General features: G+C 38.5%; 2 protein-coding genes across 2 annotated transcripts; one reads left to right on the top strand and one right to left on the bottom strand.

Annotated features, from left to right (window-relative positions):
- The first annotated feature begins 2,212 nt into the window (after window positions 1-2,212).
- Window positions 2,213-16,228, top strand: LOC106931058 (uncharacterized). The gene is made up of 5 exons (XM_015008990.2): window positions 2,213-2,662; window positions 6,161-6,255; window positions 10,939-11,029; window positions 12,506-14,669; window positions 14,767-16,228. Exons 1-5 carry the CDS (start codon window positions 2,587-2,589, stop codon window positions 14,861-14,863), a joined length of 2,523 nt encoding a protein of 840 aa, XP_014864476.2. The 5' UTR covers window positions 2,213-2,586; the 3' UTR covers window positions 14,864-16,228.
- A 524-nt stretch (window positions 16,229-16,752) lies between these two features.
- Window positions 16,753-20,696, bottom strand: wdr77 (WD repeat domain 77). The gene is made up of 10 exons (XM_015008992.2): window positions 20,290-20,696; window positions 19,898-20,083; window positions 19,650-19,791; window positions 18,791-18,840; window positions 18,530-18,600; window positions 17,929-17,986; window positions 17,754-17,825; window positions 17,533-17,641; window positions 17,362-17,430; window positions 16,753-17,280 (listed from the first exon to the last, which is right to left on the bottom strand). Exons 1-10 carry the CDS (start codon window positions 20,396-20,398, stop codon window positions 17,142-17,144), a joined length of 1,005 nt encoding a protein of 334 aa, XP_014864478.1. The 5' UTR covers window positions 20,399-20,696; the 3' UTR covers window positions 16,753-17,141.
- Window positions 20,697-21,225: the final 529 nt, after the last annotated feature.

Below are 21,225 nucleotides of genomic sequence, written 5' to 3'. Positions count from 1 at the left end.
AAAAAACCATCAAGAGGTAAAAGTCCAGTAGAGGAATCAGTAGAAACTAAAGTGCCCATGTCTTCTGCCCTGAAACCAGGCGCACTAACAATTCCTGCAGAGCATTACTTGCATTTTATTCCAAACAGCACAAATGATTCCCACGAAACATTGAGAAACTGGATGGACCAGTGGGGTTTGTCTGCGGGACAGCTATGTTCAGGTGCGACGGAGAAACTTGAAAGACAAACTGTGACTGTACAGACCAAAGAGGACTCCATGGATACTTGAACAAACCTTGCTGTTGTGTCATACAAAGCCTGGCATATGAGGACTTCACCACTCGTCCAGTTCTTAGAGTAAATATGCTCGAAAGCTGTTTACTTTATTATGTAATAAAATAACCAAACAGAATGAAAAATCATGTGGATATCCAGTCCTTGTAAAGACTGCACAAGTCACTGTTGTTTTCAGTTTTGTTTTTGTGGTACAGTCAAACTGTCATTTAAATCATTGTTCAGTTTTTAGTAATTTTTTAAATTATTGCTTTTAATAGTTTCAAGTTATTTCAGTGACCATTGTTTTTTTGTTTTTGAGGTGCCAACTATTTTGTCCATATGTCAACAAAACTACGAACATTTAAAAGCAAACCAGCAGAATAAATGAAACGGAGAAGAGCAGAAAATTGGTTGGATCGTTCTTGAAAATAATTGGTTTTGCTTCCTCAACTGTAACTCCTCGCCAGCACACTCAGATGTTTGGGAACAGTACAGTTATATCTTTCCAAACATTTTAACGCAACTTGTGTTTTAAACCATAACTGCTTAGAAACAATGGGATATGAATGCTGCTTTTCGGGGACTTCCTGGTTTCTAGTGGCTTTCTGAAATCGGCTGTGGGATCCCTCATGGCTCTCTACTGGGCCAGTTCTATCTTTGCTTTGCATAATCTCTGCATATCATATGTTCTTATCTGATTAGTGGTAATTTTATTGTGTTGGAACCAATGCTGTCAAGTCGTGCTAAAAAGGCAATTATTAAAATTTTTGTTGTTTATTCACATCTGCTACTTTTTGTACATCAAAATATTCCAACATTTCTTCCATCATTTTCCTTCTGTTTTGAATTGCCTTGTTGCTGAAAATGTGCTATATAAATAAAATTACCTTACCTTGCCTTACCTTACCTTCTGTTTTGAATGTATTTAGTTGTAGGTATTGGCAACAGCAAAGACCAAAAAAAAAAACAAAAAAAAAAAAAGCAAAACAAAACCACAACATTTATTTTTGTCACAAATTAAAAATGTTGCAAAAGAAAAACAAAGAAATTGAAAAGTAAACATTGTGTGTGTGATGTGTGGGTGACTTATATTCTGGACAGGGTTCTGGTTCGTCACAAAGCCAACACAGAGACGCCCACTCATGCTTGCCTGAGGTGAACTTTGTTCAGGTTTTGGTGGCATTATGTTGTGCGGTATGGGCGTGCTGCTCTTCAGCAGGGAGCTATAATACTGGAATAAAACCCGTTAGAGAGCGTAAATGTCTTCACTGTTGTGAAACTCGGCTTCAAACACAACTGTGAGCCCAAGCACACAGCCACAGCCATAACAGGATGGCTTGGAGTAAATGTGTGAATGGCCCAGTCAAAGTTCAGAAGTCAATCTAATTGAGAACCTGTGGCAAGGCTTAACCATGTAAGCTAACAGGCCCTGCCTTTGTAGTCTGACAGAGTTTGTGCAAATTTTTGCAAATATGTTTTATCAGATGCGAGAGATTGGTAGAATCCAGACGCCACACTTTTCAGATTCTTATTCACAACAAGCCAGCCGTTGTTGCTCCCCTGCAGCACTAATTAGTCTATGATATCAAATCTAAATAAAACGCAACGCAGGGCACAATAAGTAGGGCAAAAATGATAAACATCGCACCCATCAGTGAGCCTGAGTTATAAAGTTCAGTTGTTTACTTGACTGGAGTTACTTTACGACATGAATGGCAGTATTACTCTACACTCAAGATAAGAGTGAACGTTGCAGATCATTTCCTTCTATCTTGTTGAGAAGCAAAAACAAGTTCATATTTCAAGTTTTTATTTCAAGTCGAATGGTGTGCCGTTTCCGCGGACATACCTATGTGAGGTTAAATAAATCCACATTTCTCCTCCTGTCTGGTTCTGCCAGGCTCTGCTTTGAACTGAATATTTTTCACTGACTCACTTCGCCGCAATCAAAGCTGCGCAGCGCAACGGAGAGCGGCTTTAAAGCGGGCCATTCATTCCGCAGGTGAGGTTTGTGCTGGAATGCGGCTGAAAAGGAGAGCCAGGGCCTCACCTGTCGCTGCCTGGAAGGCTACAGAAACAGGGAGGCGCTCCGAAAAAGGGACAGGAGGCGGAGTTTGCTCCATTTTATCTGACTGTCCTGAAAAGTTTGCTAGAAACAGGCATACCTGAGGCAGAGTCATTCCTGCTGCACCTGCTGACAGCTTTGACTTTGCTTTAGCTCGGATTTACTTCAACATGACCAAGTGATCCCACCAGAGGGTTGGTTAAAAAAAACAACAAAAAAAAAACAGTTCTTTCTGCCTGCGCATTAAGTCAGTCGACGTCAACAATGAAGAAGGGGCTGCATTTTTTGGGTCGGAAGAACCAATCTCTTTATGACACCAACATTAAAATTCCGGACAGGGGTGAGTAAAAAAGGAAACAAGTTTAACTCTCATGATCCACTTACTGCAGGCTGAAACGACCCTTGGACTTGATGTTGACATGGAGCAGTTTCTGTTCACTAAAGTCACATTTTATAGCAGCTTATAAAAAGTCTTGAACGACAGCTGTCACTATTTTGTGTACAAATATTTTATCAGTAATTTTAAAGTTAAATTCATAAAATCAGGCTGAAATTGCTTTTCAGCTTCAAACCTGACCTCAGTTGTTTATCAGAATTCAATAATTCAAGATTATGGACCTCATGGCTCAAATGACTTTTATGTTTTTTTAAACAATTGTCATACATTTTGAAATAACAAAAGTGAAAGAAGTACTGAATTTCATAAGTTTGTTACTGTGGTTTAAATATCTACTGCTAAATACTTTGTCGGTGAACATAATTACAAAAACATACACCACAGATAAGTGTGTGCGTGTGTGTGCGCGTGTGTGTGTTGAACCCTATGAATCCAAAAGTGTCGTTTGTGATCCATTTTTATAAATCAGATTCATTTACCGCTATCTTTAAATAAGTACTTTCTAAAATAATAAATAAATACAATATTTTTATTGAAATAAGTTGCTGTATATGTTTTATCTTCGTTAATTCATGCAAAATAAATTAATGGAGGAAATTTTAAAATAGCTATAAAGATGGAGTAATGAATAATTTAAAACATGTCTTTTTTGCTAATTAACTTGACCACATCAACTAACATTATAACTGCGTTTCAGAAAATGTTGCATATACTTTTTGATAAAAATATGTTTCTAGTTTCCTTAACAAATATAGTTGCTTCAAGTGAATGTGTTGCTAAATTAGTTTTGCACATTCATTTATTAAACAAAATGCAAGTTCCATGGAAGAAATAACTAATCTATCTACCATCATACAGAAATTTGTAGACCTCTATCAAAGTTGGTAATTTTCTAAAAAAAATAAATAAATAAAGCTGTTTCAATTAAACATGTTACTAAATATGGAAAACCCAGAGGAAAATGTGTAACAGTTTTAAAAATGGTGAAACGTATTGAGAAAATCAGGTGATGTTTGAAAAAAAGAGTTCTGTTAAAAGAAATAAAGAAAAATCAAGTAAATTTTTTTGAAACCGAAGATCTCATTATTATTCCTATTATTACGTTTTCATTACAATGACCGTAAATGTAAATGTTAAAGAAAAAAAATGATAAAAATCTTTTGGATGACTTCTAATCATAAGCTCAATATCCCCCACTGACCGGACATACAATTAAATAACTGAAATCTCGACTGGGACATAACTCAGTTTATTTTTCCAGATTATCCCTGCCGCCCCATCAGTTCCCGACGCCCTGGGAAACTAGCCACAATCACTTACACAAAAAAGCGCTAATGCATCCTGTACTGGGTTGTAGCTTTGACATATTCTTTTAAAAGTTACCATAGATGAAATCTGTGGACGAAATAAGGACTTTTATCTGGAATAATAAACAGCAAAACAAATTTGTCAATATTAAATAGGCAGTAGTAAAATATTTCAGTGGATTTCCATCTCCAGTTTTCCTCATGCTTGCTTCTAACATTTGCTGACAATTAATTGAATCCATAAATGCCGCTGCCTTGTAAAATGTGTCCTTTGTTTCTGCCTGCAACCACCTCTTCCTTCCTTTGCATTGCGTAGCTAAAACTTAACATTTTCATGCTAAACATACCTGTGCTTGATGTAACTTAAGGGCTTACTTGTGACTCCTATAGCTTTTCTTCATTGTGTGTATTACTTAAGTGCAAACTTCCAAAATCTTAGGTAAGAATTACAGGGAAGGTTTTCGTCATAAATCTCTTGGATTAAAGTAACATCGGTGGAGGAGTGGTAGCTCAACACAATAGATGTTTCTTGACTCTTACTTCATGCCTTCTGGAGGCCTGGAGTGGTTATGATTTAACGTCTTCAACCAAGAAGTTTTATCGGAAACTTTGCTTGACCTTTCAAACTCACTTTGAAGTTTAATAAAATCTAATGTTTTCAGCCAACAGACACTTCCTGCCCTGTAACACAGCATAAGCCTGCATGAGGGTCAGTAGCTAATCTAGCTTTCAGAGATCACTGCTAAAATAAAAAATAAAAAATTAAACAATGATTTTTATTGAAACAATAAACTTGCTAAACTTGTCCTCAATAACTTTCAACCCACTTAAAAACTGGTTAAGCTACATTTGACCTTATGAACATCAGTTCTGCTAAGGATATGTTGAAACAGATGTTTAAAACTTTTGCATGAAACAAGGAAGATTTTAATTTGCGCCACTAACATCGCTAACTTGGACTTGAGCACGATCAATAATGAAATGAACAGTTTCTAAGAAAGACAACTGAGTACATGCTCACAGTTTCCTGCCAGCTGAAATCCAAGCCGGTGCGCATAAAATGTTGTTGGATCAAGTGTAAGTCTCTCAATTCAGCCTCTGAGAACAGGAAGCGCAGCATGAATTGCTATGCAAAAGGTGCAACACGAGCGAGAGAACATTTGTCTATTTAAATCAGGATGGGGCACAATAGGGAAACTAATCATTTGGTTAGACTGGTTTAACACTGCAGTGTTTTCATTCCACAGCCGTCCTCACATTCTTCTCTGACTTTATCATATTCTTTGGTCTGAAACAGAAGAAAAATCATCAGCATGTTGTGCTTATTGTGTCCCAGAGCAGAGAGGGAAATGTGAGAAGAGACGTGGTTCTTCTCTGTGCCTGTTATGTCTTTAGTTGGTCGTTGTTTGGTGAAAGTGTTCCAGCACAAAGAGCCGAAGGGACGTACAGACTAAATGCCTTTCAGTGACAAGGATCTGTCGTCGGTCACTTATTGGGCAAACAATGTGACAAGGAAACATTTCAGCGTTTTTGTCTGCAGCACACTCACTGTTTACATTTTATATTCTTGATGAATGCTCTGTGTGAGAACCAACACACCTGAAGACATTTTCTTTTTTGTTCTTGGTTTTACGTTTCGCCGCTGCCGTTGCTCAAACCCTAGCCAAAGTGCTGCAGTGTTTGCTGTGAAAACACTGGTGAGGTAACAGCACTTAAGCAAAACAACTTAGTGATGCAAATCAGCTTCTTTGACATCAGTTTTCCTCACGTCTGACCACAAGCTGTGTCCCTTTCCATACGTTGTTGCTGAACTTTCACTTAGCCATAGCGGCAACATGTAATTTAAAGCAACAATCGGAGCTTTTCCTGTGTGTCGCTTATTATGTTGTCATAGTCAAACGATACCTCAGATAGTCGAGTTGACTAATAGCCACTTATGGGTCACTTTGGTGCACGTTGTTTCTCCTCACCGTCACATGTGTGGTTCTTCTGCTACTCCCTCTTTCTCTTCTTTATGAGCAAATTATTTAGATTGAAGGTTTGAGCGATAGCAATTGTCATATGAACATTTCTTTGGATAGTTCCTAAAGTATAGCAATCTGACGCCCCCAAAAATCTGTGTATGTCTCATCAGACAGTGTTCAGCTGGTGCTGGAGGAGACGGAGTCTGCAATCTACGAATCTGGGACTGCCAACGTGAGGGCCAGACCCACCGTCAAGCATCATACTGTGAGTATTTAGGAAAGCTTCATTTCTTTGCATTGATGTTCTGTTTCTGAATCTAAAAAAGCCTCAAACATCTGGTCAGTGTTTAGGTACATTTAGCTGGCCTTTGGAAACTTTATGGCAAGACTGACAACAGTGGATTTGAATCATTTTGGCAGATTTGGCAAGTTTTTAAACATTTCTTTCATGATCCCATCAGTTTACCTTAAGATTTGTTCAGCGACGATTTTTCAGTGGAGCTGCAGACTGACTGTCCTTGTTGATAACTGCAAGTAGATGCGATAAGGATCACTCCTTATCTTACTATGGAAGACATTATTCAGAATTGGTACTGAAATACATTGCAGGTGGATGTTAAAGCTGCAATATTAAAGATACCAGTGGCATATTTTTATTCCACAAACAAATTTACACCGACAACAAAAACAGCTTGGTGCAAACTTTTGGATTCCACAAAATTTTTTGAAACTACACGAAGGAAAAAAAAAAAAAGACATGCTTACATGCTTATCTGTTTTGAGTAGATTTGAACTGATTACATCACAAGAGACTTAAGAGCTGCTCTGATTCAATGACATTAGGAAGTAAAATGTTAGTTTTGAGAGATATTGACAGTTTCTCTGTCGTTGGATCTGATTTGCAAAGATTTCAGCAGTAAATGTTCGAGTCTGACCGTAATAATCCTCAAGTCACGACGGACGACGAAGAAAGCGCCGAAGCTGAAGCAAACAGGAACTGAAGCAGACAAATGTAATTACATTCCTGTTTGCATGGTTCCATCTGGTTTAGTGTGTGCATATGTCACGTCGCAAGATGAGTAAATGTTTTTTTGATTCTGCTCACTTTCAATATTTGTGTGGTTTGCAAGATGTTGCACTGCTTCAACTTAGCAAAGCAACTTCTGTCTGTTTGACTGACAGGCTATTAGTGAGTCTATAAATACATTCATAGACATTAATTGGTTATTTTACACCTTGTGTGATGACAGGGGTATGTGGATGTTTGTCTTATCAAGGGAAGAGTTGCTCTCCATTAAATAATGACTACAGCAAAATAAACACAAAAACTGACAGTGACATTTTGTTCTGTTAGTAACAAAGTATATATTTGGCTGATTTAAGACCGACTAGTAGCTTCAATTATGATTTGGAATAAAATTAATATTTAATAATTGAGTTAAACAAAAAGGTAGATGAACTCATGAAATTTATTCAATTTGTCTCATATTCCGTTACATCGATATAAAGTTACTAATTGGTTGTCAGATTGTACCTTAAAACACTGAGTAGTTAATAACATTGTGCAATGCAAAAAACAAAAAGCTAAAGAGTTGTCTGACTTGGCAACAATATAACGTAACTACAGGATCTCTAAGGGTTTCTTTTGTTTATTGTTATCGTTTAACCATCCCATCATGTTGTAGCGCAGGTCCGGCCCACCACTTATGCACAAGAGTGCATATTTTTAGCAATCTTAGAGACGTTAATCTCAATTTATGTGTACGTTAGCACCGCGTACGACTGACCTGACGGGCCTCCTATTATCTCGTCATGGAGCAAATGAAGAGCTTGTCTGCACTCGGTTCACACACCTCGCCCTTTTGTTTGGGAGTGTTTCTCAGGCATGTGAACGCGGCACACCCTGCGGCGCAGGGGCAGGTCAGCTCTGAGCGCTGTGACAGCTGAAAGTGACTCATAGAGCACCGAGCGAGGAGACTAAATCAAACTGGATCGGACACACCCGCCGGTGACCAGGCACGCTTTATGCTCCCTAAAGATCGCCTGTGTGAGAGGGATTATTAGCAAAGGGAGAGTAATGCAGGGTGTGATATTAGGAAGATGCAAAACGTCTCTGACAGCATTGATAGATGGATTAATTTTCACATGCAGGGGACCAGACGGCTTGTGCACCAGTGAGCTGGTGCATAAAAACTGTATAAAATTGTCAACTTTTGGATTTTATTATGTTTAAAATAGAAAAGCAACAAATATTCCCACTAAAGCATAATTTAAAGTTGATTAATAATGTTATTTATTAAATGTATTTTAAAAAATACAGAACAAAAAAAATCTAAACTGAATTGTAATTTCAAAGCGCTTACTCTATAGAATAGGACACGTTTTTGCTCTTTCACTTTTCAAGACGAGTGAAACAAGCTGATATTAATCTGTTGCTTAATCTTTCTGCTCAGACTTCTAACAGACATGCTGCTTATAGCTTTTCAATTGTAAATGTAAAACACTCCTACCTTAGTGAGAGTAAGTAGCTCACTAATTTAGCGTTTTTAATGGATAAAAATGACAGACTGCTTTACAAAAAGAAAGCATGTGAGTCAAAATCTAATGAATAAGACAATTAAATGACACTGATAATCAAAAGCTAAGACAGTAATTCATAATAGGACTTTAAATAAAATATATCTGAATAAAAATGTCTAGTTACTTTTTAAATGTTTCGAGAGTCTCAAGGTAAAGACAAAGGGAAGCTCATTCCACAGCTGAGCTGCAATCGTCTGAAAGAAACGATCTCATCGAGTGTTGCTGCCGCTTCTGGGAACTAGGAGAAGATTTTTTTTACTTGAGGACCAGAGAGCTCAAGTTGGAGTATTTAACTTTAATGATTGTGTAATATACTGTAAAGACCAGCATCACTCATATCCCCCTGACATTACTGTCATAAACCTGTTTCTGACAGAAAATGAAGTGGGTGTCTCTCATAAAATAATAAAGCCATCTAAAAGATGTTTCAATTTTGAAAGATACGGCATGTCTTTTTTATTTACACTTCACTTAGCATGTAAAAAAATGTATAACCCTCTCAGTAATCAGGGAAAGCATGTATTTGCATTCCAGCAATCAAATCCATCTTGTATTTGCTGACCAGATTTTTGCATGTTTCCTCTGGTATTTTAATATTTTATCCTCCCGCTCCAAATGTTTGAGGTTGCAAGTTTTCCTTTCCATCACTTTAATCTTTAACTCTCAGATTCAAACTGGGACTCTTTTTAAGCCGATCTAAAGCCTGCAGTTTGAGGAAACATGTTGCGCAAATGAATAATAAAAAAAAATAAATACTTTGAACCTAAATCTGCCAGGTTTGGAAATAATTTTAGGTTTTACCCTAAGAAGGAGATGGACCATGAAAACGCCCTGAAAGTTAGAGAGGGCTTTAAAATATATTCTAAAATAAGTGGGGAGTCTATTCAAACACATTCAGATAGTAATTATGTCATCTGCTCGAGCTTTTGAGCTAATGAAAGAGCATTACAGTGATCAAGAAGAAAGAAAATTTAAGCTTGAATAACGACCTCAATTCCTGCTACGACATCAACCTTCTGGGTTGCATAATTTATTAATTTTTTTCAAATGAAAGAACATGTTTCGAACCAGTCTTCTTGAGTGAAACAGAGAAAAAAGTGTGTTCGCCCTCTTTCAGCCTGCTGAACAGCAGTCCACAGCAACAGGTGGGGCCGAGGGCAATCAGCATGTTACTCTTGTTTCACATTTAATGACATATTGATTATTATAGGTAGATTGTTGTTTTCCAACACTATTTGGAAAGCTGAATTTAGTGGCAGGACTTGGTATTTTAGGACGGACACTTAAGTGCTCATGTTTTTCCAATTGAAAAAAATGTCCAAAGCTCTAAATCTGTCATTCTTGTTTGTTAGGGAATTCTCATCATTCTTGTCATTCTTGTTTGTTGCCATATTTCAATCATCTGACAATGAAGCCGCAACATATGGGAGATTATTGTCAATGCAACTATCCATTTCTGTCTTTAAGCAGTTGAACAGTGTAAGAAAAAACAAAAAAATGTTTGCAGTTTTGAAACTTTAGCCGTTTAAGACCTCGGTATGATAACCAACCCAAACCTATTCACATATAATCCATACAAGCAAAACTTCATATAACATGTTTTAGCAACAAGAGACGATTTTGCAATCTGCAAAGAGATGACTTTCACCGAGAGACTCAGTAAAAAAAACAAAAAAAAAAGCATGCCAAGAGATGCTGGAGTGATTTGCAGCTTTAGATCTTGAGGATCTCTATTGTGTCAACACAGTCTGAGCTTGTTTTTGTTGTTTTTGGTTCCATGATGTGAGCATCGCCCCTCTCTGTGTCAGTTTTTTCACCTAACTCATAGAAACAGACACAAACAAACACACACGCATCTGTGAGTTTCCTAACTCAAGGCATTCTTTGACAACAGGCAGTGTTATGAATTATAGGTGGATCCTCTGATTCAGCCAAAGTTCCTCATAGGCAAAGAATGTGAAACTATGGCGTTCCACCTATGATTACATTATGACAATCCTGAAAGACAAGGCCATGCATTTTTGCACTTGGGAGTGCAGTATTCCACGCATAAAACGCAAAACAGAAATTTGTTGGATGCCATGCAATGTGTGAAAGCTCATAAAAAAATCACATGGTTGACAATTTTATGATGTTTATGCCAATAATGCATCGTACTTTCAATGTTGCAACACTCAGGCCACGTAATAGTTAAAAACTGGTTTGTTCACCTTTAACAATGAAGACTTGCCAACAAAACAAGTAAAGAAAAATTTGCCTGCAGCACAGAATGTACGGTTTCTACACTTATGACTTCGGTTCTTGTGCTGTGTCTGCTTCTTACAACAGGAAGTTCAATGATTTTATGATTTGATTTTCTGTTTTGCAGTTCTCGTTTGAAACCTTCCAAGGACTTGCTGTCCCAACTCCGAAAGTCCCTGAACTTCCCCCTGCCAATGGCCCAATAGTCAATGGGACAGGTGAGCATCTAAATAATACCTTCTATGTACTTAAGGTTTAAACTACCAAAGTAAATGGTGCCCTGTTTTAGTCATTGTTCTAGCAGGTCAATTTGTGGCCCCTCTAGACTCAGCTGACGGATCACAGGGATAAGAATAAAGGAAACATCCATGTCATGTAAATGTTTGTCCAGGCTGTTGCTCAATACCTCTCCTGAAAAAGTCCAAATGGCCATAAAAGATGGAGAGCAAATTTACACAAAGGGAGTGTTTTTCTACCTTTTAGATTACTTTCCGGTTTAGAAAGAAATGTTAATTAAAATTTACATTTGCAGCATGCCAATGTGAAATGTGTCTCAGATTTTCATATTTTTGCAAATATCCCATTTTTTTTCTTTTTAAACCTTACAAAGTTGTGCAAATCCACAAAAATAAATGTTTTATTGATAGACCAACATAAAGTAATTGTTTTACAAATAAATATCTGTCTCCAGCTCTCATTACTTCATAGGAACATTTATTTTATTTTATTTTTTGCAATTGAGATTCAGCTCTTTTTAGGTACGTCTGCCGGCCTTTCGGATCTAAAGACTAAAATCATTGTGAATTCTTTTGAAAAATAGTCTGACACATGGTCTAAACCATTTATTATAGTTTTGGCTGAATATTTAGGGTCATAATACTGCTGGATAGTCAACATTCACTGTAGTCTCAACCGTGCTTCTACAAGGTTTTCTTCCAGGATTGCCTTGTACTTAGTTCTATGCATTTCCCATCCCATAAAGAGCACTAATCAGATGACTTATGCCTTGGCAGGTTTGAAATTGTACTATGCAGTTCCCTTTTTTTAGTGGATTGACTGAACAGTGCTTGATTGTGTGTTCAAAGTTTAGGATATTGTTTTATACGTAGCCTCATTTTAAGTTTCATCTTCAAGGTGCTGATTGTTTATGTTTGTTAGCAAGCCTCTGAGACCTTCACAAAACAGCTATATTTATACCGAGATTAAATTAAACTATTTGTTGATTGAGATGATTTCTGAAGGCAACTGGTTTCATAGTATTTTACTTATGGGAATCAGAGTTAAGAATGCTAAATACAGATAAAAGTACATGTAAATCCATATTCTCATCAACAGACCTGGGTCCGTCCCACAGGGCTCAGAACTAGGCCCTGTTCTCTTCATGATCTAACAACTTAGAAATGTTGGCCTAATATGTAGCATTCTCCATGACCTCGTTCCTCCCTCTCTGTTGGACTTAGTTCATTTCAACGCAGCTGTGAACTCAATTAGATAGAGGAGACTGTATTTAGTCAAGACAGTTTTTCCATATTTTGAGGCTTCACATAAGTGAAATTTTACACCGCCATCTTTACCTACATACCTTCAAACACAATGGAAAGAAATTGCTTTGAGAATCAAAGCCTGCTAAATATTCTCCTTCCAGAGTTAATCGCTCTGTGTTCTTTGCTCTTCTTATCTCTTGTCTTTTACAGGTGCTGGAGATCATTCATCCAATGGATCTGTTGTATCCGTGCCAGGCCACATGGAAGAGAAGATCTTTGTTCCTCCTCCTCCTCCTTCAACGGCCCCTCCACCCCCTCCCGTGAATTTCATCCCTCCTCCACCAGACTTCATGGGTGACCTAAACAGCTTAGATCCTGTGGCCCTCCAGCCTCCATCCATGCCTGCTCCAAAACCACCGTCTATTGTGGAGGAGGATTTGTCCCTTTTGAAACCACCACCAATGGCGCCTCCAAAACCTCCGAATACCTGTCCTACTGGATCTGGGTCAGCAGCACCTGTCTCTGTTCCACCGCCAACCCAAGTGCCAGAACGTCCAAAATTTGCCCCTCCGCAACCGCCTGCTGAAAAGCAGCAGAAGAGTCATAAGGTCCCACCTCCAAAACCTATCAGATCGTCTTCGGTGTCCACTGCTGAGCCCCCAGCACAGCCTCCCCAAGTGCCCACCTCCACATTGTCCACCTTCAATTCCCAGAACAAAACAAAGGTTCATGATCCTCCAAAGCACACAGTGCTTTGGAACGGGTCAGCTCCTGCTGGGATGCAGATAGATGGAAAAGCCCCTCAAGCTGCTCAGCTACCTAAACCAGAGCCCAAACCTGTACAACCCAAAGGGGCTTTACAAATTAAACAACCTGAATTACCTAAAGTTCCTGAAGAACCTAAAACAGAGGCAAAGACAGAGATTAAAATAAAGTCTCCAATGGAGGCTAAAGCAGACACTGTTCTACCTCAGTCAGAGATAACTAAACCCCTCCAGCCTCCACCACTGCATAGAACGACTAATGTCCAGATCAATTCAGAGTCCAAGAGCACACTGGAAGTATCTCCAGGTCAAAGCCGCAGTTTCAGCCCTCTATTGGATCGCAAACTGGACAGCCTGAAGGCTAACGAACCCAAACACTCTTCAACATCGCCGTTCGCTCTCCTGAAGGCAGCTAAGGAAAGAGAGAAAAAGAAAAACACTCAATCTTTGTCCCGCGAAAGCAGCACCAAGAGAAATGAACCAACAAGTCCTAATTCCTTCACAGTCATACCAAGATCAACGTCTTCAGTTCTACCAAGTCAGAATAGACTACAGGAGAGTGCAACTCTTGGGCCTGCAGAAACTAAAACAACGATTCAGGCTCCAGAAACACCCAAGGGTTCGACTGCACTGGCCAAAGATCAGAAACTATCAACTGATCCAGTTTTAAGTAAATTTACAGCACTTTCCTCTCCAGCTGTAAGCAACCTGAGTGAGCAGAAGCAAAGAGCAGAAGAAAAGCAATTAAAATCTCATGATGTGCAGAATAATACTCCTAAACAGGATATGACTTTGCCATTGCTGCCCCCACCACCAGAGTTTGGTGACTTTGGTCAAATACCAGAGCAACCCCCCTCCATGCGTCCGCCCGATCCCCCCACAAAAAAAGCCCCAACACCACCTAAAGCTTCAGCTCAAACCCCAACTAAAGCTCCCGCCCCAACTCAAACCCCATCTCAGACCCCAGCTAAAGCTCCCGCCCCAACTCAAACCCCATCTCAGACCCCAGCTAAAGCTCCCGCCCCAACTCAAACCCCATCTCAGACCCCAGCTAAAGCTCCCGCCCCAACTCAAACCCCATCTCAGACCCCAGCTAAAGCTCCCGCCCCAACTCAAACCCCATCTCAGACCCCAGCTAAAGCTCCCGGCCCAACTCAAGCTCCAGCTCCAACACCAGCTAAAGCCCCAGTAAAAGCCCCAGTCAAAGCCCCAGCCAAAACTCAAGCTCAAGCTCCTTCACCGCCAAAGCTCCCACCTTCTGACATACAAGTCAAACCAAAGCCACCAGTCCAAACTAAAACCAATCCACCCTCTACTCAGGTACCATCCAATCTTTCACAAAACCAGGCCACCCTCCTTAGTATTTTACAGAAGAAGATGTTGGTAATGGACCAAAAAATGGCCCCCGTTAATGACTCGGAGCACAATTCTGATGACTGGAGTACTGGCTTTTCTGACGAAGACAACAAGGTACCAGCAGTGCCACAACCCAAACAGGGGACCAAAAACCCACCTGCCCCCGCCAACAAGACAGCATCTTTGGACATAAAAGAGTTGGAGACCAAAATTATCAACAAATACCAGAGTACACAAGAGAAGAGTCCCACCAAGTGAGTACATCAGGGCTACCTGGAGGGAGATCATATCTTTGTGAGCAACTCCAGCCTTTAATCACTGCAATCACTCATCATGTTTTCTTCTCCACAGAAACGGGATGCGTTCAAGACAAAAGTATGGGATGACTTTCACCATCAGGCCTGGAACTAAACAGCCCATAACTCTTGCAAGTAAAGAGGATTCCTAAAGGTCTTTGACTGTAGAACAAACCTGCTGCATATAAAATAGCATATGCCAAGGCCTTAACATGGATATTTTGTGAGATTTCTTCCTGTGTCTGCAACACCTGATACTACACAAACTGAGTTTTGGTGAAAATAAAAAAAAAAAAAATTAAAACTGACACCAAAGTCCCCTTTGAACATGGCCACCCTGACTTTTTGTGTCAGAAATTTCACCAACAATTGAGCAATTTCTCTGGGTTTTTGTACATCTGTTTTCATTAAACATGAAATATTGCTGGAAGAAGTTACAATTACCCTTAGTACTGCTTCAGCCATGCTCAGGATTTTCTTTTACATTTTAATGTTGTCCATCACCACCTATGGGTGCAGAATAGGTATTACACCTCTTTTGACTGGAATGAGGTGTCGGTTCAGATTTTTTTTTTTAGAAAAAAATATCCAGTGTCATGTATCTAGGGCCTAAATAATATGTGATTTTACTTTAGCAGTAATTTGTGCAATTTTTCAGTTAGCTATGAAGTTACAAGTGCTTTCTTTATTAATTAGGAAGTTCATGCTGTCAAGTGTCAAGATGATTGTTCCATTTTTAAAATGCAACGTGTTTTCTTTCTAAAAGTCTCACAGTAATATGGATATTTTAGATGTAATGTGTTTTTGTGTGTTTAATCCTATCTATGTTTTATTTAGAGATGCACAAATCAATCCGCCAATTTTCCTTAATTGGCTCTGATTGATTTCTAATAAACATTTTCCTGACCCTCTTAACTAAAAGACCAAAAACATTGGCTTTGACGCACTGCTCAAACTTAATACAGATCAGGTAAAGTTTGAGATAAACGGGTATGATATTGTAAATTTGGGTGATAATATTGGAAGATCAAAGAATCTGCAGTATATTCTTTTGTCTTTTATGTGTTATGATAAATCAGTCCAATTTAGACCCGACAAGTCAAAAAAGTGGCATCTGGCAGGAGAAGCCATGAACTGTGCATCTTTTTTCATGAAAATTTATATGGGTTATTGTCTTTATTTATGTAAATTATATGGATGATAAAAAATTATGTTGTTCTCTCAAATATTGGATGTAAAATATAATGTATAAAATAAGTGTATAAGCTGGAATTACACACACCGTCACCATTCTGTCCATCCTCTGTTACATGTACATAAGTCCACCAGAACAAAGCAGACTGTCAATTTAGGCAACCAGCTGCATGTAGTTTTTATATTTATTGATTTTAGAAATATTGTGCTCACTATAGTGACCCTATGATTAATTATTGATATGGTTACATTTACACTACTACCACTGTACATAGTAAGTTTAAAGTAGATGTTTTTGTGTAAATTATAAACATTTATGAACATTTCTTTGTTTTTATTGTTTTTGTTCTCTTTGGAAATATTTAACAATATAATCTATTGAATTGATACCTATTCCGGTAAATATTTTTCAATGTATTTATATATCAACTCATTTTGGATAAACGGCCCCTAATAGGTTTTTCGTTGCTTAAACTACAGATACAAACCTGAAAAGTTGTTAAAAGCAAAGAGAAGATCAAAACTAAGATGTTTTACCAGCTGTCAATAATGTTTAAAAAAACAAGCTATTGTCATTGCATTATGATTACGCAATGACTATTATGCAAGGAAACGCTAAGACCTTCTTCCTGGCTTTGATTAATTATTTCTGACAGAGATGAAGTTCTGCAGAGGGCTGCAGGATAACAGAGAGGAAGCAGGGAGCTCAGGTTTTTCACATATTATCTGTCTTATAGATAATATGTCACAACATAGTGAAAGTTTTAAGAAATATGTAAAAAAAAAAAAAATTTATAAAAGTTACAAACCTTCCGTTTGAACATTTCAACAAATAAAACAATTGTCATAACAGCTTTAGCTTTCCTTTAATGTAAAAGTCTATGGTGCAAATATGGAGATGCTTCACAACATGAACCAGAATGACCAGACAGAGAAGAAGAGCCTTACACAAAATAATGTGCACATGTCTGTGAGTTGGACATTTTAATTCACTTCTCCTAAATGAGATGTTATATTCAACCATCAATGAGTGTCCAGCTCCAGACCTCAAGATCTGGTGTCCTGCCAGGATGTCGAAGCTCTACAGAGGACTGCAGACGAGCCGTCTTTTGACTCGGCTGTGTTGAACCAGGGAAATAATAACAAAAACACGCAGGACACCAGCCCCCAAGGACTGACGTTGGACACCACTGATCTGGACACACTGTGATATGCCACATGTGACCATAAATGTGTCTAAGATGAGGACTCGGTATTTGGAGTGACGGTGTGGTGAAGCACGAGGTGATCCCAGCCTACAGTCGTGAGCCTGTTGGAATCACCATGAAGCCAACACACACCTTTAGCAAAGTCCTGGTGTCGCCGATCTCTGAATCTGTAGGGGAAAAAAAAAACGCGGTTTGTTTATTGTCTGGTGCAGAACACAAGAGTTACTAAGTGAACTGAAAAGACTCACATTTCTTGCAGTTCAGAGTTCATAACAGCAAGGGAGCAGTCGTCACTAACAGAGGCTAGCAAAGGGACACTAGGGTGGATAAAAAAAACCCCCCAAAAAAACTGTTGATTTATAAGGAGAAGAGGGGAAAGGAAACGGCAAAAAGTACATTTTGGCACATTAAATCTTCACCTATTTGTGGAGAAGGCCAGGCTGTTAACTCTCCGGCTGTGTATTTTTTTCACCCGTGCCGGTTCTGATCCCAGGAAATCTTTGACAGACACATTGCCCAGCTCATCGCCTGAAAGAAAACGAGAATGATAATGTGAAGAAGCAAGAAAAAAAAAAAAAAAAAACAAGGAGGGAAGGAGAACTGAGCTTCTGTCAGTTATCAATCTGCTGATGGACCTTACCAAAAGCAATAGTGCTTCTCTGGTGGGGGTGCCAAACAGCAGTAGTGGGAGAGCAACTGGGAAACTCGACATCTGCAACAAACCACAGAAGTAAAGAGCATCACCTTTCACTGCAAAGCCGAGGTGTCAAGAAGGTAGTCCAGTTTAAGACAACATGCTGCAGTAGCCTGCTTACCTATTCTTGAGGCTGGTTTATCTGGCTTCCTCCTGTCCCACATCAACACACGGCCATCCTGAGAAACGGGAAACGACACTGAAAACTCCTCAACTTGAAGGGTTTAGTTTTACAGTAGTTCATGTTGAATAAACAAAACTGCTCTTACTAATTAAAATAATTTGTTCCATCTAATTTTTCCCATATTTCTTCTGCATTTGAGGAGCATCTTTATCTAAGGAAACACCCTAGTAAACGGATTTTGAACAAAGAACTAACTTTTGATGAAAACCAAATTTTGTCAAACATAAAAACTTGAATAACTTAACCGTCAAGTTCGACTCCCGACTAAACTGGAATTGGCTTATTTATCACTGATCTGATCCAGGAATGGCAAGTCAGATATTAAGATTTTTTATTTCTAAATCAATCAATATTTGGCCAGTAAACCAACAACTAACAACGTATACGTTGATGCAGTTCAAACTAGAACAATCTATTAACCTTAAGGACATTTTTTTTCCTCCTTTGTGTGTCAGACTCTGCAGGTTGGCTTAAATAACTATGATTTCTCCTCGACACATTACTATAAATGAAACCACGACATTGAAAGGAATCCTACTTGGCCACAGGAGACGAAGAGAGACTCGTCTGAAGGACTGCAGGCAACACAATTAACAGGCTGCGTGTGAACTGCAAGGAGAAAAACAAAGAAGGTCTAGACATTCGTTGTATTCAAACTACATTCTAGATTAATTCACTTTTAAACAGTTGATGAAATTTACTACAACCGTGCCAACTTGTCTGAATAAAAACCAATTTGATTTCAACTTTGCATTGAGGTTTTTTTTTTGATAAAGTGGATTTTTAGATGTTCTCTTACCATTGTAGGTGGTGACGACTGTCTCCTGACTGAGGTCCCAGACTTTAATTCTGTTTAAAAGATACAGGAATAAAATGGGTGAATAGAAAACACAAAAAAGAGGAAAGGGAAAAAAAGTGAAGTTGATAAAAATGCAAATTAAAGTTTTGTTTTCTAATAATCGTTCTTTTTTTTTTTTTAAGTCAGTCAAATTTTAAATAAAAAATAAATAAAAATTTGTTGGGAAAGTAGTTCATGACTAACGTGGAGCCAAAAATGATAACTTGTATTTCAAATAAAAAATTTAAATCTCAGAAGTGCAGGTTGCTTCACCCTTTTATCTCACACCACTAAATAAAATTTAATATTTAATAAAAACAACAAAATTCCCCTTTAAAGTCACCTAATTTGTAAATAGTGTGTAATTTAATCTCAAGTCTAAATTCAGCTATGATTTTCATATCACATGATATGAAAATGGAAGTTCAGAAACACTCATCAAATATGACTGAGGTATTTTGGAAATATGAGCAGGCAAAAATACCATTTCTCTAGACGTACAAAACCAGTTGAGACACACTGCAAAACCTTCCAGCTGTCATGGCAGACAATAGTGGGTCTACAATGTGTTGATGAAGCTGAATACCAACAAGTCAAACATCAAATGCTTGATTTGTAATTGATAAAAACAAAACATCTAGATATTACTTCTACTTCAAAATTCTGCTGCACTTGGTATCGGTCTATGACGTAAAATCTGTTCAAGTTTGTGTTTTTAACGTGACAAAATGTTAGAAAGCTCATAAACATCTCTATATATTTATCTACGACACATGCTTCCCTGTAAACCTGTCGCTCTATGTGTGAACTACTCTCTAACCTGCAGTCCATGCTGCCAGTGACAGCACTGCTCTCTCCTGTGATGGGGCTCACAGTGGTGACAATGTGGTCATGCTCATATTTGGTGAAGCGATTCATCAACAGGCGCTCATCCTCTGCCAGCTCCCAGAGCTCCAGGGCACCTGCACAGAACAAATAACCAAAAAAAAAAAAACAAAAAAAAAAACCAGTTTCATCCCAGTCTGAAGTCACCGTGGTTCAGCCAGGTTCTGTGAAGTTGGGCCTTACCCGAATCTGAGGCTACAGCCACTCCCTTTTCAGCCACCCACTGGACATCTGTGACCCCAGCCTCAGTCTGCACACCAGCTTTGCAGAACCCCTCGCTGGGGGCTTGCTCCGGTTCGCTGTAGATCCAAACGGATCCTTGCCAGTTTCTGCCAGAGAGGCTGGAGGCTCCCAGCAGCAGCGTGCCGTCTGTAGAGAAGAGCAAACAACAAATATATTGAAAAAGATCTTTCCGTTCCACATTATGTGAGCACAGATGTTCTTGAAAACTGTCGGCACGTTGTAGTTAATCATAATTTATCATATGGATGTAGCAAAACTGCCGAACTGTAAACATGACGACCGAGCAAAACCACGTGTTTTTCCTCCAGTGATCCCGGCTAGCTGCTCCTTACCTGCTCGGTACTGAGCCGCGCACAGGTGCTTCTCCATACAGGCAGGGGCGTTAGGAGGTATCTTCCACGGGTTTTCCTTAATCATGTTGGTGTCCACTGTACTTTTCATCCAAACTGCAGCGCTGGAGTCTTTACTCTCTACAACTGAGATGCTTTTACTTCAAAGCAGCTTCTGCAGCAGCTAGCTAGCGCCGATATGAAGACACCGCTCCTTTTGTCTCTGGTCTGCTTAAGGCGCCTATATAAATCAGTTTGTTATAAAACGATAATAATGGCCCCGTTTTATAAAATATGGAGCTTAAAATTATCCTTTTCAAAATGAATGAAAAACTGGACAAACATAAAACCAGCGGACACAAACTTCTGCTTCCTCTACGTTTCTTCTTGTTAGATTCTTGGAACTATTTACGAGGTACTGCCATCTCCTGGTCGAATAAAATAAAATAAAATAAAATGTATGCATTTGGGAACTACTCTTAATTTAAATTGATCATTTAAAATAAAGCAAAGCAGAATAAAATAAAAATCAAGAGGGGAGATGAATAATTTCTGTATTTCTGGAAATCCACTCTTGATTTTATGCACCCAATTAAGAATTTGTTTTGCCTTAGAATTATTTCAGATTTATGAAACTTGACTTTTTTCTCTCAAAAACCTTAGATTCTAATGCCCAAAAGTAAAGATGTGAAGCAAAAGCTTTTCAATAAAACTTTAGAAACTTTTTTCTGACAGTAATAATCATCACCTTTGTACGTAACATTTTTAACCTTCAAGGAATGCTCCCTAAGGATACACTTGCATTTTTTAAATTTTAAAGTTCAATATACTTTCAAAGGACAAACCTATAACAATTTTTTTACCCCAAAACAATATTTGCAAAGTTATTGAAGAAGGCAAATGTTGGGTTTTTTGAGTCCTGGTTCTATGACATATTTT

This window comes from Poecilia mexicana, unplaced genomic scaffold (assembly GCF_051168715.1).
Source record: "Poecilia mexicana isolate PSO_F unplaced genomic scaffold, ASM5116871v1 scaffold_5, whole genome shotgun sequence".
NCBI lineage: Eukaryota > Metazoa > Chordata > Actinopteri > Cyprinodontiformes > Poeciliidae > Poecilia > Poecilia mexicana.
Note: the sequence above shows the minus strand (reverse complement) of the source record. Positions and strands in the feature narration are given on the sequence as shown.

Bases quoted from the DNA above. Each gene is read 5' to 3' on its own strand.
- wdr77 (XM_015008992.2), bottom strand. From the start codon at position 20,398: ATGAAAAGTACAGTGGACACCAACATGATTAAGGAAAACCCGTGGAAG. The intron at 18,841-19,649 runs GTTAGAGAGTAG...TCTTTTAAACAG, and splicing joins ACTGGCAGCATGGACTGCAG to AATTAAAGTCTGGGACCTCA. The intron at 17,431-17,532 runs GTGAAGATTTAA...TATCCACCCTAG, and splicing joins CTGGCCTTCTCCACAAATAG to TGTCCCTTTGCTAGCCTCTG.
- LOC106931058 (XM_015008990.2), top strand. From the start codon at position 2,587: ATGAAGAAGGGGCTGCATTTTTTGGGTCGGAAGAACCAATCTCTTTAT. The intron at 6,256-10,938 runs GTGAGTATTTAG...TCTGTTTTGCAG, and splicing joins CCACCGTCAAGCATCATACT to TTCTCGTTTGAAACCTTCCA. The intron at 14,670-14,766 runs GTGAGTACATCA...TCTTCTCCACAG, and splicing joins CAAGAGAAGAGTCCCACCAA to AAACGGGATGCGTTCAAGAC.